Source organism: Mytilus californianus, unplaced genomic scaffold (assembly GCF_021869535.1).
Source record: "Mytilus californianus isolate M0D057914Y unplaced genomic scaffold, xbMytCali1.0.p SCAF_1, whole genome shotgun sequence".
Classification (NCBI taxonomy): Eukaryota; Metazoa; Mollusca; class Bivalvia; order Mytilida; family Mytilidae; genus Mytilus; species Mytilus californianus.
Window position 1 is genome coordinate 140,798,494 of NW_026262581.1, and position 14,440 is coordinate 140,812,933.

The window sequence follows — 14,440 nt, forward strand, 5'->3', positions numbered from 1 at the left end:
ATTTATAAACATTAAAAAGCTAGGTAATTTTTTCATACAACAAAATTCACGAACAGTTTTTTGTTTTACAACACAATGAGGTCTGATACCTACAAATTGTGAATTTTTGCTGTTTTTTCGTTCATTGAAAGAGTAAATTATTATATATTGTCTTTAATTTCCTCAATATAAAAATTTTATAACTAAGATGTATATGCTTAAACTATGTTGTTGAACTCAGGTTTACTTGAAGCTGTGCATTTTTTACTCCTAGGAAGTGAATTTAACTAAGTAACTAAAAGAGTAATGACTTGATCTGCTATATTCTAATGTAGTAAAATCCATTATAACAGGGACCATCTGGAGTCTGGAGTTGTTGTAATTTTCTAATAGCATCAACAAGTTTAACCTTTATATAGAACCAGTTTATATTGTAGTAGTAGGTTTAACTGTTGTCTGGTTTAAATTAGCTGTAGTTTTTTGTTTAACAAGATATTAATAGAAAAACAAAGGAAGCCTTCAATAAATATTGAATATAATGTTATTCATATTTTCAGAGTAACTGCTAATAATAGCTTTAGATATGTTATTGTTAAGTGTATTTTGTAAGACAGTTTGATCTTATTTGAGATGTTAGCTGTAAATGGTTATAACTGAATGCATGTATAACATATCTATCTGCTGTATAGTTAATTCTAAACGTTTTTGATATGTGTAAAAGTGTGATACTATAATATTATGAGATGCTTAGAAGCTTATAACACTTTTATATTTACACGCATGAAGTTTTGCACACTATAGCACATTTAATGGACTGATTTGTTTGCATTAAGGTTCACTAACCTAAATTATTCAGGTAGATTAGGAAAACACAATATGGCTCGATCTCCAGATATATTTGGAGGCAGCCATCTTGGATATGTTGCTTATTTTTATTCTGTATCATATGATTTTAAAATTGAAATAAGCATGATTAATTTTGAAAATACTTCTTATCTTAATATTCTTTAAGATATATTAAGAAGTACATTGCAATTATAGAAATTTGTGATGTAACAGGGGAGATAATTACCATTGATTGTATTGATTAGTACATTTTGCTCTCCATTGAGTTTTGTAATTGAAGGGGGCATTACTTACCTCATGTAGCAATATTGTAAAAGACAAAGGCCATTGTTGGTTTCAACAATCATTGGATAACGAAGGGAGATGATAAGTGACAGCTCTGTAATACCATGAATAGATAAGGACCAGAATTGTTACCAAACAATAATGAATAAAATTAGTTTTAGGTTTTCTTCAGATGTTTTGATAAATAAATGTTGTCTTGATTAACAATGATTAATATCCAATTTGCATGTTGAATTAACAGAAGTTAATTTTTTTTCTCAATCTTTTTGAGTTTGCTATTTATTGTTTTTCTCAGCATCCAGAGAGAAAGATTGAATAATAAATGTTTGTTTGTTGTTTATCACTTATATCATTTTAACTTTACTAAATGTTGTGTTTAAACTGTTTGAAATTTAACATCTAATTTTGCATTAGAGAGAGCAGGAAATTCACACTAGACGACAAATACCACCGACTCCACCTGGTGGTCTGAATATTGCCACAGAACAAGAAAGAAAAAGGGTAGAAGATTTAAAGAAAACAATGTACAGAGATGAACTCTTAAAGGTTAATTTCTCATAAAATTCTGCTCACTCATGTGATCATGTTCATAATGAATATGACCTTTAGTAATCAAAGTTTATTATGTGCATGACCTTAAGTAGTTTAAGTTCAAAATGAATATGAGCTTGAACCATGACCTTAAGTAATTTAATTTCAAAATGAATATGACCCTGAACCATGACCTTAAGTAATTTAAGTTCAAAATGAACATGACCTTGAACCTGGTATAGTATGGATATGAGAAATTGTGGTATTGGTTTTATAATTGAATTACTTTCACACTGGTTGTAGTTTAAACTGTTTTACAGTACCTGTTGCATGTGTAGCAAGTTTCTAATGGTCTTTGATATCAACTAATGTTGTGTATGAACTAAATAATGTTGTATAGTGTGTCTTTGTGGATTTTTATTCAACAATAATTGATAACTTTTGTTTACATGTTTGTGTTTTTGCAGTGACTAGTAACAACTTAATTTTTATTCACAATTTAATTATGATTTTAGATAAATAATTCATCCATTTTAAATCATCATATTTGTAGCAACAAAAAGAACAGTTATATAACAGAGCAACACAGCAAGGGGAAGTTTCTGTAATAAACAGATCGTCACCCACTCAGGCTCCACCAAACCAAATATCTCCTAGAGGTAGACCACCTCCACATCCAGACTCAGGTAGAAGGAGAGGACCACCACCTCCACAGAACGACAGAATGGTAAGTTTTATCTCCTAGAGGTAGACCACCTCCACATCCAGACTCGGGTAAAAGGAGAGGACCACCACCTCCACAGAACGACAGAATGGTAAGTTTTATCTCCTAGAGGTAGACCACCTCCACATCAAGACTCAGGTAGAAGGAGAGGACCACCACCTCCACAGAACAGAATGGTGGGTTTTAACTTGTAACAAATCATAATTATTGTGACAAAGTTGTTAATGCCATAGTCTAGTTTAAATAGATATTTACTAAAAGAGCTAGGGAAAATTGAGAAAAGGAACAGTTTTATATTTAAGAAAGTGTAGCTCTTTAAAAATTTTTCAGTTGGTGTGCAATAATATAGTAAGTTTGAAATAATACTAGAGAGGAGATATGAATTATAATATATTTCTTATCAGTAAGATTAGCAGCTAGAAATTGAAACATCAAGGGCATGTTGCTCATAGAAATAGTTTACAAAGCAGTGCATGTAGATGTTCATCTGATTTCGGGTTTGGAACGTGTTTCATTCTAGTTGGCAAATTTTTAACAGAGTTATGTCCCTTGTCTGTATCTAACTTGATGATCAGAGGTATTTGTGTTTTACATATGATATGAACTTTGATACAAATAAATATTTAGACTGATAAAATGATTGGTGAATTTGAACATTTGATTTGTTTTAAGCTTAATAGAACTGTACATCCACATTAAAATGAATATAGATAGGTTACAAAATATTTTAAAGTTCAGATATAAGTTATACATTGTTGTGTGTAACAGGATAAATCCAGAGAGACTCCGAACTACTGGAATGAAGGTCGACAAGCTCCGTCTCCTAAATCTGTAGAATCAGATAGCAAAAATGTTCAACCTAAAAATGGTGAATCTGAAACAAAAAACAAACAGGTATTAAGTGCATGTATAGAATGCAGAGAGTTAGTTCTAAAGTATTCAGATAGTCAGCTTATCTTAATAGGCATGTCTGCTAGTGCATGTTTAATAGATATTTTTTTTCCTTTAACTTTGATGTTTTCTACCATCTGTCATCCATTGTCTATTCAACATTCATCATGTTTAAAATCTTGTCTAAAACCATTGGGTCATATATCATTAACCATGACACCAATAACTTTATAAACTTTTTATGAAGATGCCCCTGACAAACCAACATGGCCATCATAACTATAAATGGCTCATTTGGGGTAAAAGATGTAAAATGGGTATGAGGAACACTAATCCCTTCGTTTTTTGTGAATGACATTCTATATTAAATGAGTTTATTGCATTATTGGAGCTCAAATATAAATTCCAAGTCACTTTTTGTGAAGTTTTTATGGAGAACCTTCTGCACACCAGTTAGATAGGAAACTCTTGTCTAACTTTGTAGTTTTGTGGTTCTCCATATACCCTATTGATTTCTGGGAGAAACAATATTATGCATAGATGTGAGGTGCGTTTAGGTGTTAGGTGCGTTTAGATGATAGGTGTGTTAGCTTACTACAGGTTGTACAGAGGATCTTGATGTAAAGTAAGGCTTGCACATGACAACAAAGTTATCTGCCCATCAGTTAGTTTCAGAACAAAGACAAAATTATATGCTTTAAATATTTTTAAATAGAATGCAGCAGTTGAACATATTATACAGAATTTATATAAAACATTTTTTATTCTATATTATATATTCAGAAACTTTTTGACCACTTTAAAAGTGTTGATATGATTGACTGCTGTATGTTTATACTGCTTTATCATATTCAGCTTTAGTGTATGTCTTATTCTTTGCAATACTAATATTTACATTTTTATACCCCCGCCGTAGCGGAGGGGGCATTAAGTTTTACCCTTGTCCGTCTGTACGTACTTACATTCATATGTCCGTACGTACATCTGTACGTCCCAAAATTGGTTTCCGTTCTCTAACTTGAGTTTGCCTAAATCAAATGTTATGAAACTTATACACAATGCTTATTACCACAAAATACAGATCAAGTTTGAATTTTGGTGGCGTCACTTTAACCTTTCTAGAGTTCTGCCCCTTTATTAATGGAAAAATTCCAAAATGTTTAGTTTCCGTTCTCTTACTTAAGTTTGCCTCTATTAAATGTTATGAAACTTATACACAATGCTTATTACGACAAAACACAGATCAAGTTGAATTTTGGTGGAGTCACTTTAACCATTATGGAGTTATGCACCTTTATAAATTGAAAAATTGCAAAATTTTTTGTTTCCGTTCTGTAACTTAAGTTTGCCCCAACCAAACATTATGAAACCTATACACAATACTTATTACCACAAAACTCAGATCTAGTACAAATTTGGGTAGCGTCACTTGTATTGTTTTTGAGTTATGTCCCTTTATAATGTTGTATGCAAGCGGGGACATCATCGATGTCCATGGGGACACATTTTCCATTTATTTTAATGCATGTCAGTGAATAGTTAATCACTTTTATGATTGTATCCAATATGATTGACATACTGTATGTATAAGGAGTTATCTGCCCTAATTCAGGAAGACTTATCGAGAAATTATGTCAATTGATTGCTATAACCTCAATCTACAAAACAAGGTCATATATTTGAATATATGGAGAGCAAAAAGCAAAGTTTTATAACAATGCAAAAAACCACAAAAGGCATGTACAGGCTATTTCTTTTCTGAAAGTGAGAATGTAATTAATTTTAAATAGTATTCAACAGTCAAATATCAGAATGATACTAAAGAAAATTTTGGATGACCATTGTTACTTAGTCCTTTTTCCCAGATGGTATTGTATAATATATAGATTATCAAGTTAACATGCCTTATCTAATAAATCAAGAAGATACAAGTTTTATAATTTGCTTTGATGAGTATTTTATTTTTACCAAAATTTGTTTCATCAAAAGTTAAATGGTAAAAGCTAATTTCAGGATAAATCAAAACTAATAATTTTTGCTCCATGAATTTGACATCAATATTTTTCCTCGGAAACTGCCTTTAATCATACGATCAATGATAAAATTCTTCTTATTAAATTATTTGAGCTACTGCGAAGGAGGATAAAAGAGAGGTGAAAGATATCAAAGGGATATTCAAACTCATAAGTCGAAAACAAACTGACAATGTCATGGCAAAAAATAAAAACGGTAAAGGTACCTTACCATATGGTCTGAATGATAAACTGGTGTATTTTGATTTATACAGCCTATGGAAAGTCACAGACCCCAGGAAGGAGAGCTGAGGACTGGCTTCTTTGATGACAGAAGACAGAGTCCCTTAAACAGAGATGAAAGGCACCAAGATTATCAACAGTTTTTAGCAAATGTATGTATATTATTGGGATATTGTGTTTATATTGTAATTGTTGGTGTAGAAATAGAAGTATTATACTTAGCATAGTGGGGACAACACATCTTTTTCAAATAACCATCACCATTTAAGCTTGAGAAGGAAAATCACTAGATGTAAGTGAAGATTTGAATCAGACCTTGCTGTGTCCATTGTATCAAATGAATAATTGTAAAAGATTTGCAGATTGGCAATTTAACTACTTTTTACTTATTACTCAACTTACATCAGTCTTCTGTCTAAACCAGACAAGACTTAAAGGGCATACGATACAGAAATGATCCCTCGTTGATTTTTCCTCAAGATTTTGACTCTAAGTCAATTTTGATATGCACTTTTGAAATATACAATGACAAATATATCATCATGACTTACTTTTCCAGATATTTCAGTTTTTTATGCCCCCTTAAAAGATTTCCTGTAAATATACTACAAGTTCATTTTTCCATTGCAAATACTTTTGAATTCAAGTAATCTATTTGATGATGTTAGTGATTTTCCACAAATTTTCTATTATTTTCATTAGCTACGATTAAAAATCAACATGTTACATTTGGATATATTATTATCTGCCCTTGCTACTGTATTGTATGCCCTTAAGATGTGACTTTTTGTCAGTAATTTCACTGTTCTTTTGGTTAAACCTGGATAGAAATGACCTTGGCTGATATTTTAAGATTAGAAATGTCAGCATTTAAAAAATTATGACATGAATTATTTTCCTGCAAAAACATTGGATTTTGTTAAGAAACAGCAGTATATATTTATAGAAACAGAGAGAGGATGATATGAGACATCAGAGATTAGAGGACCAACGACACGCACCACATCTGGATTTATCAAAGGGAGATTACTATGATGCTGAAACATATGAACGAAAGCGACAGTCTTTAAATTCAGAGAGAAAGAATGATTACCAGAATTTCCTTTCAAAGGTAAGTTTCATTCTTCATACCCACAATGTGAAAATGGGACCGTATTAAATAATAAGATTTATTAATTGTCATTCAAAACTGGAATATTTTGAAACATGCATTTTTAGAATTTAAACTTTTTGAAAAGATGACTACATATTTTGGGATGGTTTTGTTTTTTAATTTGAAAGTTTATTTAATAAAACATTTGGTTCTTTCACAGTGTCATAGATAGAGACACATATATTGATTAACTTAACTTCTTTTACCATGGATTCAGTTGGATGAAATGAAATCAAAGAAATTTTATAAAGAAAATTATAAAAAATTTAACACCTGCAGTGACTGGAAAAACAGATTTTTCTAAAAAATAAAATTGTATGTCCTTTGTTATAAATCTGTTAGAATTTTACAATTTCCTTATTGTTTATTTTTTAATGACTTGAAATTGTTCTTAGAGAGTTAGAATAGAAATTATTAACATATTTGGAACCTATGCATGTTAATTTTCAAAATATTTATAAAAGCAGTCATATTTTGGTTAAGTCATTTTATTTTAATATTTGTTTAAAGAAAGATTTGAAAAAAAAAATATTTATGTTAAGATAATAATGAGAAAAAGACTAAATTTTTTTAAAATAACACCATTATGTCACAAAGTATTACGAAAACTTCTGATCTATTAATGTAGATAAAAAAAATCTAAACACTGATTAATAAACTAGCATGCAGACATTTTATATTTAATGCTATCTTTCTGAATCTAATGTTTTTCATTTTCTTTTTCTATGTTTTGTTTGTCTCTTTTATTTATACAACCTTTGTTAATTCTGCAACAACTGAGTGTTTTATCATGTATATAAGCAGACAAGCTGAAAATGTCACTTTTTCCAAGAAAATCTAATTGTCACTCTTTCTGCTATATGAAAAAGAAGAATTTTTAACTTTTCAAGAAAGAAAGTTTTTACAAGTTTTAGAAGACTTTTATTTGTATTATAACAGCCATACCGTTACCAAACACCTAAGTATGGTCTTCCTATAGGACAGTATAGGTATATACCATTAAGGAAAAGTCTTGAAAAACAGCGCAATCAACAATATAATGATTTTTTGGAAAAGGTATTACTGTTCTGACGGTACTTTAATACATTCTTTTTTTCTTGTGCACTCCTGTATGTTTTGACCTCTGTATATTCATCTGATATCTGGACAATTTACATTGACTGATTTCAATCAACCATGCCATTTTTTTTTACATTTTTTTTTACTAAATACAATGAATATTAAAAGAGAATAAAAGTAAAACTTTGCAGAAATTTTAAGTGACTTATTTTAAATACCAGTTTGTGATTAAAGAGACAAAAACATTATTTGAGTCGAAGTCATTGTGATAAGTTTAACTGGACTGGCTCAAATGAAAATAAATACTGACTAGGTATTATTTAGACCTCTTTGTAGGATTTTTTTATTATATTCGTTTAAAAATTTCATAATGACAAAAAGAAATATCAGTGTTTGATGAAAAACAGTCAGTGTAAATTCTCAGATCATTTCATTATTTTTCATTTTTTATTTGTATTTTTGGTTATTGTGAATTGTTATAAACTGTTGCAGTTGTTTGATTTTTCTCATGTAAGTTTGATATGTGACAGGAGAATGTTTTTATTGTTACAAGTTTCACAATCAGATTGTTAATTGTATCATATGTTTGTTCCGTCAGGTGTGCAACCAGGTTATCTGCAAATTTCTATTCCAATAAGGTTTTTAATAATAGCTGTTCTTTTCTACCCATTTTTGTTTATTTTTAGAAATGTTCAAAATATATAATTAATTTTTAATGCAATGGTTTTGTTTTGTCCAGTTAAAATTGAGTTTTGCTTTGTATCCAAATCCATCTTTATATTTTTGAAATTGAATATTTTTTTTTTAAATTTAAGAAAAATACTTCCTATCGGAACTTCTATAAAGTAACCATACTGTCATATCACAAAAAATCATTGCGTTTCATAGAGGCCTTAAACCATACTGTCATGTCACAAATAATCATTGAGTTTCATAGAGGCCTTAAACCATACTGTCATGTCACAAATAATCATTGTGTTTCATAGAGGCCTTAAACCATACTGTCATGTCACAAATAATCATTGTGTTTCATAGAGGCCTTAAACCATACTGTCAGGTCACAAATAATCATTGTGTTTCATAGAAGCCTTAAACCATACTGTCATGTCACAAATAATCATTGTGTTTCATAGAGGCCTTAAACCATACTGTCAGGTCACAAATAATCAGTGAATTTCATAGAGACCTTAAACTATACTGTCATGTCACAATTAGTCCTATAGTGTTTTTAGTATAACATCTGTTTCCCATAGTAATTCATTTACATAGAAATCATATAGCCACAGTCGTATAATAACATTGGTTACTAATCATACAGTTATATACCTATAGTCAAACATTTGAAACTCGTACAGTGGTTACATTATATAGTCTTATCATTTTGTTTTCAATATTTTTACATCACTTCAAACAAAACTTAATGCAAGTTCATTTGGTGGTGGGAATCAGTAAGATTACCAAGCTGTAGTATGATAAAATTAGTTATCTATCTCAAATTTTTGGGTGATTCAGCAAAAGGAGAACAAACCTCCAATGTCTCAAGTTAAAGAAACTGAAGATTTTCAAACAGAAAGACGCCATGTTTTAGCTGAAGAAAGAAACCGAGAATACAATGAGTTTTTAGAACAGGTTTGTTTGGTTGTGTAAAGGTTGTGGGTACACTGGCACAGTGTAAAATATGACAAGTAATTAGTTGGAGATTTTTGTAATCTTTAAAGTAAGGTGTATGGAATAAAAAGTGGTGTGGACTTTTGAAATTTAAATTTCGTAGAGTATTGTGGAATAGTTTAGTTTGTACATCTTATCTTAACATTTGGACTTGGGTTGTGGAATAATATTGTTGTAAAATGATTAATTAGGTCAGGTTCTGATTTCTATATATAAAAAGGTCAACTCTATTTGGTCTATACATTTGTTGTATACAATGGTAGATTGAGTGTAAATAAAGCATTAAATAGATGTGGTAATAGAGTAAAACAATGAATAATACTTTTTAGATGATTTTCAAAAAAATTGACAAAATCAATATTCAGTAACAGCAACATATAACATACTGTTGATTGTAACTAGATATTTATGGCCATCTGGCATCCCTGAGAATTTTTGACTAGCAATGTAAAATAAAATTTCTGAAGATGAATTTGAAAAAAAAAAAGTTTAGAGAAATTAAAACTTCTGTTTTTCTCCTGAATAGAAACGAAAAATGAGACCTATAACAAGTGACATGGGCGGGATAACTTACGCATCTAATTACAAGAAAGATACCCGGCCTCATTCTGACAGGATCTTGTCCCTTTATAAAGCTTTACCACCTGATCAGAGGTCAGATATGAGATTAAGACCAGTGACCCCTGATCATTGGTCAGCTAGTTTAAGTATCAATGAAGATGCCAAGACGGCCAGAAAAATGTCAATGAATATGGAACGGAAAAGAGAATATAACAATTACTTAAAAACCCAAAGCAGTAAAAAGGTATTTGATTAAAATCTAATCCTGTCAAGTTTGAAGATATTTTTTTTTTCGATTTGAAAAAAGTTTTATTTATATTCTTTTTCATATGAGCAAAAAAATTAAATTCTTTAACTTCAATTTGTGTTTTATTTATGTCAACGATATCTCATTTGACATTTTGTCATGTAATTTACTGGAATAAGTTTTCAAGTTTTCATTTTTGAAAGCTTAAGATAATAAACAAACACAGATAGATATGAAATATATAAATTATATGTTTGTAAAATAGCCACAGGGATTGACAAAGGAGAACACTCCACAAGGCTATGGCAGTCTTCATTTCAATGAAGAATATAGCGAAAGACGTGAAATAGCACAGAAGCAGGCTCTCAATGAGGAATATAACCAATACCTTACAAAGGTATATATTTCATGTACCAGTCTTCCCTTCTCACACATTTATAACATTAAATGGATTCAAATATCTTGTCAGTAGTGAGACTAAATTGTTTTACACTTTCAAAAGCTTTTATTTAAAAAATAAACAGAAAAAATGAATGTTTTTTTCGTAAATAGGAAAAAATTCTGTCAAACCAAATGAAGTCAGAATTGATCGACCACATAAGAGAACTTATGATTAAATGCTATAATGGGCTAAACATGTATTAGACAAGTTAAGATCAAGGAAAACTGATCTAAAATCTCATTTTTGACATTATGATGAATTAGTGGTTAAAAGATTTAAAATTTGATGACATATCTTATTGCGATTGGCTTATAGGAAGGTTTGAAAGATGAAAAAGTTGAACCTCTGCAATTGGAGGAAGATTTTCAGACTAGACGACAAAAAGAACTTGCCATGGAAAGGCATCAGGATTTTGTAGATTTTTTGGAGAAGGTATTATGACAACATGATGTGTTGAAGCTATGGTGGTTTTAGTCATTGTGTGTTATAGAAACATAGTTCATCTCATTCATACCTAACATGGCTATGGTTTACAAATTTTAATTTTATAGTTGACAATCTGTTGAAGTCAGATATTTATTGAATTAGTGTAAATGGCTGATAATTTTTTTCTAGAACTTCGGTTTTTGTTGCCATTTGGCATTCATCATTAATTATCATTACCAGTCAAAAACAGGATTGTAGCCATCTGAAAAGTTTTGTTATGGAATAATAATGATAAATTAATAATAATAATAATAAATTCTTTATTTAAAGAGGGTAAACACAGTTAGTTACAATAAACTAATCTTCCCTGAGGCCCTCACATACAAATTACAATACAATCAAAAAGGAATAGATTCATTCCAGTTGTCCTCAATACATTTAGCCATTCCAGTTGTCCTCAATACATTTAGCCATTCCAGTTGTCCTCAATACATTTAGCCATTCCAGTTGTCCTCAATACATTTAGCCATTCCAGTTGTCCTCAATACATTTAGCATTATGTTTTCTGTGTTTCCCTTTCTTGTTTGTTTATATTACTTTGTTGGATTTGCCATGTTGATTCTGTCATCCATTTTAAAAATTGTTTCATTTGGTATTCTTTGCTTTCTGTATATAAATAACTAGAATGAGAGTGATAGTCTGAATGTAATTATACTGTTCATTATAACAGCATATTACCTTGTATGCTTCACAACTTGCTTGTCATAGATTTACACTGTGCTGCCAAATTCACTTTACAATTTTGGTGTAACTAAAAAGGAGGGAATTTTCACCAAATGTTTTGAAATTATCACATAAATGGACAATTGTTTCACAAAAGTATTTTTTGTTTCTTTCTGAAGCTGAAAGCATTAAGAATTAAGAATGAAAAGAAAATATGTATTAACAAATTTATTTAATTTACTATATATGCATTTTTTTTCATTATCATAGTTAACCATTCATAGACAGTATATTATCACATAGAGTCATAGTCATAATGAGTGTCATATTATTATTGTTTTAATTTATGGATTTTTTCTTTCTTCCTAAAGCAAATTATTGATTGCAGCATCTCTATTTTTAGTTTCAAATTTATCTGTGGCTAGACTTGAAGGAGACTCTTTAGCTATCCTTTAATTATTGTTTTTTTTTAAATTATTGATTTTATATCCTGACAAAGTTTTGTTAAAAGTTATTTGTGAAATTGATGAAAAATGGAAGAGATGTCTCTTTTGTTTAATCATAATATTTAAAAAAAAAAATTAAGAACAAGATTTTTGCTCTGTAAAATAAGATTAGTTTTAGCTGTGAGGAGCTAGAACACACACATCATTTCATATATATATATATGATAATTACTGCCCCTGATTTTTTAGCAAAATAGTGGAGTTTCCTCCCAGAGAAATGGTCCTATTGTTAATGTTGGCCTTCCATTATATCAAGAAAAATATGATGATCATTATAACCAACTGAAACTGAAACGAAACAACGAATATAATGAGCTCCTAGAGCAGGTAAAAGTTGTCCTTGACTAAAGTGATTATTTCCCACCTTTTGCTGAATAAATAGTACCTCACCTACCAATCTAACTAATCATAATTAACTGATATCTAAAATCACTTTTGTTAGCAACACAGTCCTTCAGTTTTATGTTCACTAAAGACAAAATGATTTTCACTTCTTTCACATGTATATTTTTACTTATTCCTCACTGCAAGTTCACAGCCTTTATATTTTAGTTTTTGCCATTACTCAGTAGTATTTTTATATGCCCGTCAATGTAATACAGTATACCATTGTCCATGTGTACTTTTTTCCAGTTAACATGTGTCAAGAGACAGCATCCTTTGCAAAATTTACATTTTTTTTCTATTTTACAGATTATTCACATGTGTTTTTGGCGGTCAAAATTAAACTTTTACACTAAAAGAACCAGTGGCACATGAAACACAGAATCCTGTGAACCCTGTACATTTTTTATATATATCATACTTCCACTCCACATTAATTAACCATCAATCAATCATAAAACTTGCTGTGTCAGATACATGATGTATGTCATTTTTGCATGAAAGTCAATTATTATCAAATTTTAAGAAACATTCAGATATTTTCCCTGATTCCATTTCTGGTTTTTTTTTCATTTCCTTGTGATAAATTTTAATCAGTTTATACATCTTCCCTAAAAATTAGAGCTTTCAGTTAAAAAACCTCTTTCTTTCATATATATTTTTTCAACATTTACAATTTTTCTTCCTTCACTTTTTAACAAGGGTAAGCTATTTATTTAATGTGTACTTATTCTGATTTTTAAATATTTTAATGTATTGAGTATTAAACTTTTTTTTTCTTCAGATGAGTAACAGACAGAACATGATAGCAGATAAATTATTTGTATGTTCTTATCCCAACATTGACATTCTCATGTATATCCTTCCCAAACATTTACGTTTGTACTTTCAATGGTCATTAAATTATAGAAAAAATGTCTCAGCAATTGTACTTTTTTATCAAAAATAAACAATGTCCATGGTTCTATATAAGATATTTGAAGTACAGGTCAAAATAGCCAGTGAGGCATTTGTAATACATTTACCTAAAAAAGTTTTTAAAAGCAGACAAGCCAATTATGCTCAGTTATCCAAAACAAGGCTTTGTTTTCTTTTTTATTGTAGTCAAAGTAGTTTAAGAGTTATTCAAATACATATGTGTTTGGTCAGATGAAATTTTGAAGCCTATTTAAGAGAAAAGTACATTTGAGAGGAAATTCTACTAAGGTTTCAGGAAATATTGTATAACAGTAATCTGATATGTTCTTTAATAAAAGATACCAGATGTGTATGGTTATATTGTTAAATATTTAAAAAGGAACTACAAAACAGAAATATTTAAAGTGAAGTAATATTTCAGAATCTGAAATTTAATGACCATGCTGTAGAATAGGAATGACATGTTTAGATATTTAACATTGTGTTCTAATGTCACATGGTTTTATAACTTCATCTGATTTTAATTCTTACAAACTGTACTGTGTTCTGGGTTTGACTTGTTTCAGAGGTGATATTTTCAGAAACTTGACTTTTTTTATTCTTTAGATTTTTTTCTGTTCAATGTAACATTAACTGTTTTCTCTTCAGCCTATATTTACTATTAACAAATAAACATATATTTAAAAGTATAATTGCTTACAAATACTATATACATGTAGTCTGATTATATATAGCTTATATAATATATCTTTACATACATAGTATTTTGAATATTGCTTGCTTTATTTTATTATTATTATTTGCTTTATTATTATGATAAAGATTCAATAAACAATGTTTAA

At 29.5% G+C, this 14,440-nt stretch overlaps 1 protein-coding gene across 31 annotated transcripts in view; it reads left to right on the forward strand.

The window, feature by feature from the left end:
• Nucleotides 1-14,440, forward strand: part of LOC127737434 (trichohyalin-like) — a 66,948-nt gene that overhangs the window by 22,887 nt on the left and 29,621 nt on the right. For 19 of the 31 annotated variants that reach the window (XM_052248192.1, XM_052248294.1, XM_052248113.1 and 16 more), the window contains 10 exons: nucleotides 1,525-1,656; nucleotides 2,195-2,368; nucleotides 3,134-3,259; nucleotides 5,544-5,663; nucleotides 6,458-6,622; nucleotides 9,236-9,352; nucleotides 9,918-10,196; nucleotides 10,465-10,596; nucleotides 10,957-11,073; nucleotides 13,465-13,503. In XM_052248192.1, the coding sequence (XP_052104152.1) occupies nucleotides 1,525-1,656; nucleotides 2,195-2,368; nucleotides 3,134-3,259; nucleotides 5,544-5,663; nucleotides 6,458-6,622; nucleotides 9,236-9,352; nucleotides 9,918-10,196; nucleotides 10,465-10,596; nucleotides 10,957-11,073; nucleotides 13,465-13,503 (1,401 nt within the window). Of the gene's footprint in view, nucleotides 1-1,524; nucleotides 1,657-2,194; nucleotides 2,369-3,133; nucleotides 3,260-5,543; nucleotides 5,664-6,457; nucleotides 6,623-7,603; nucleotides 7,721-9,235; nucleotides 9,353-9,917; nucleotides 10,197-10,464; nucleotides 10,597-10,956; nucleotides 11,074-12,485; nucleotides 12,624-13,464; nucleotides 13,504-14,440 lie in introns of all 31 variants that reach the window. The other 12 variants (XM_052248163.1, XM_052248255.1, XM_052248212.1 and 9 more) reach the window with 9 other exon arrangements.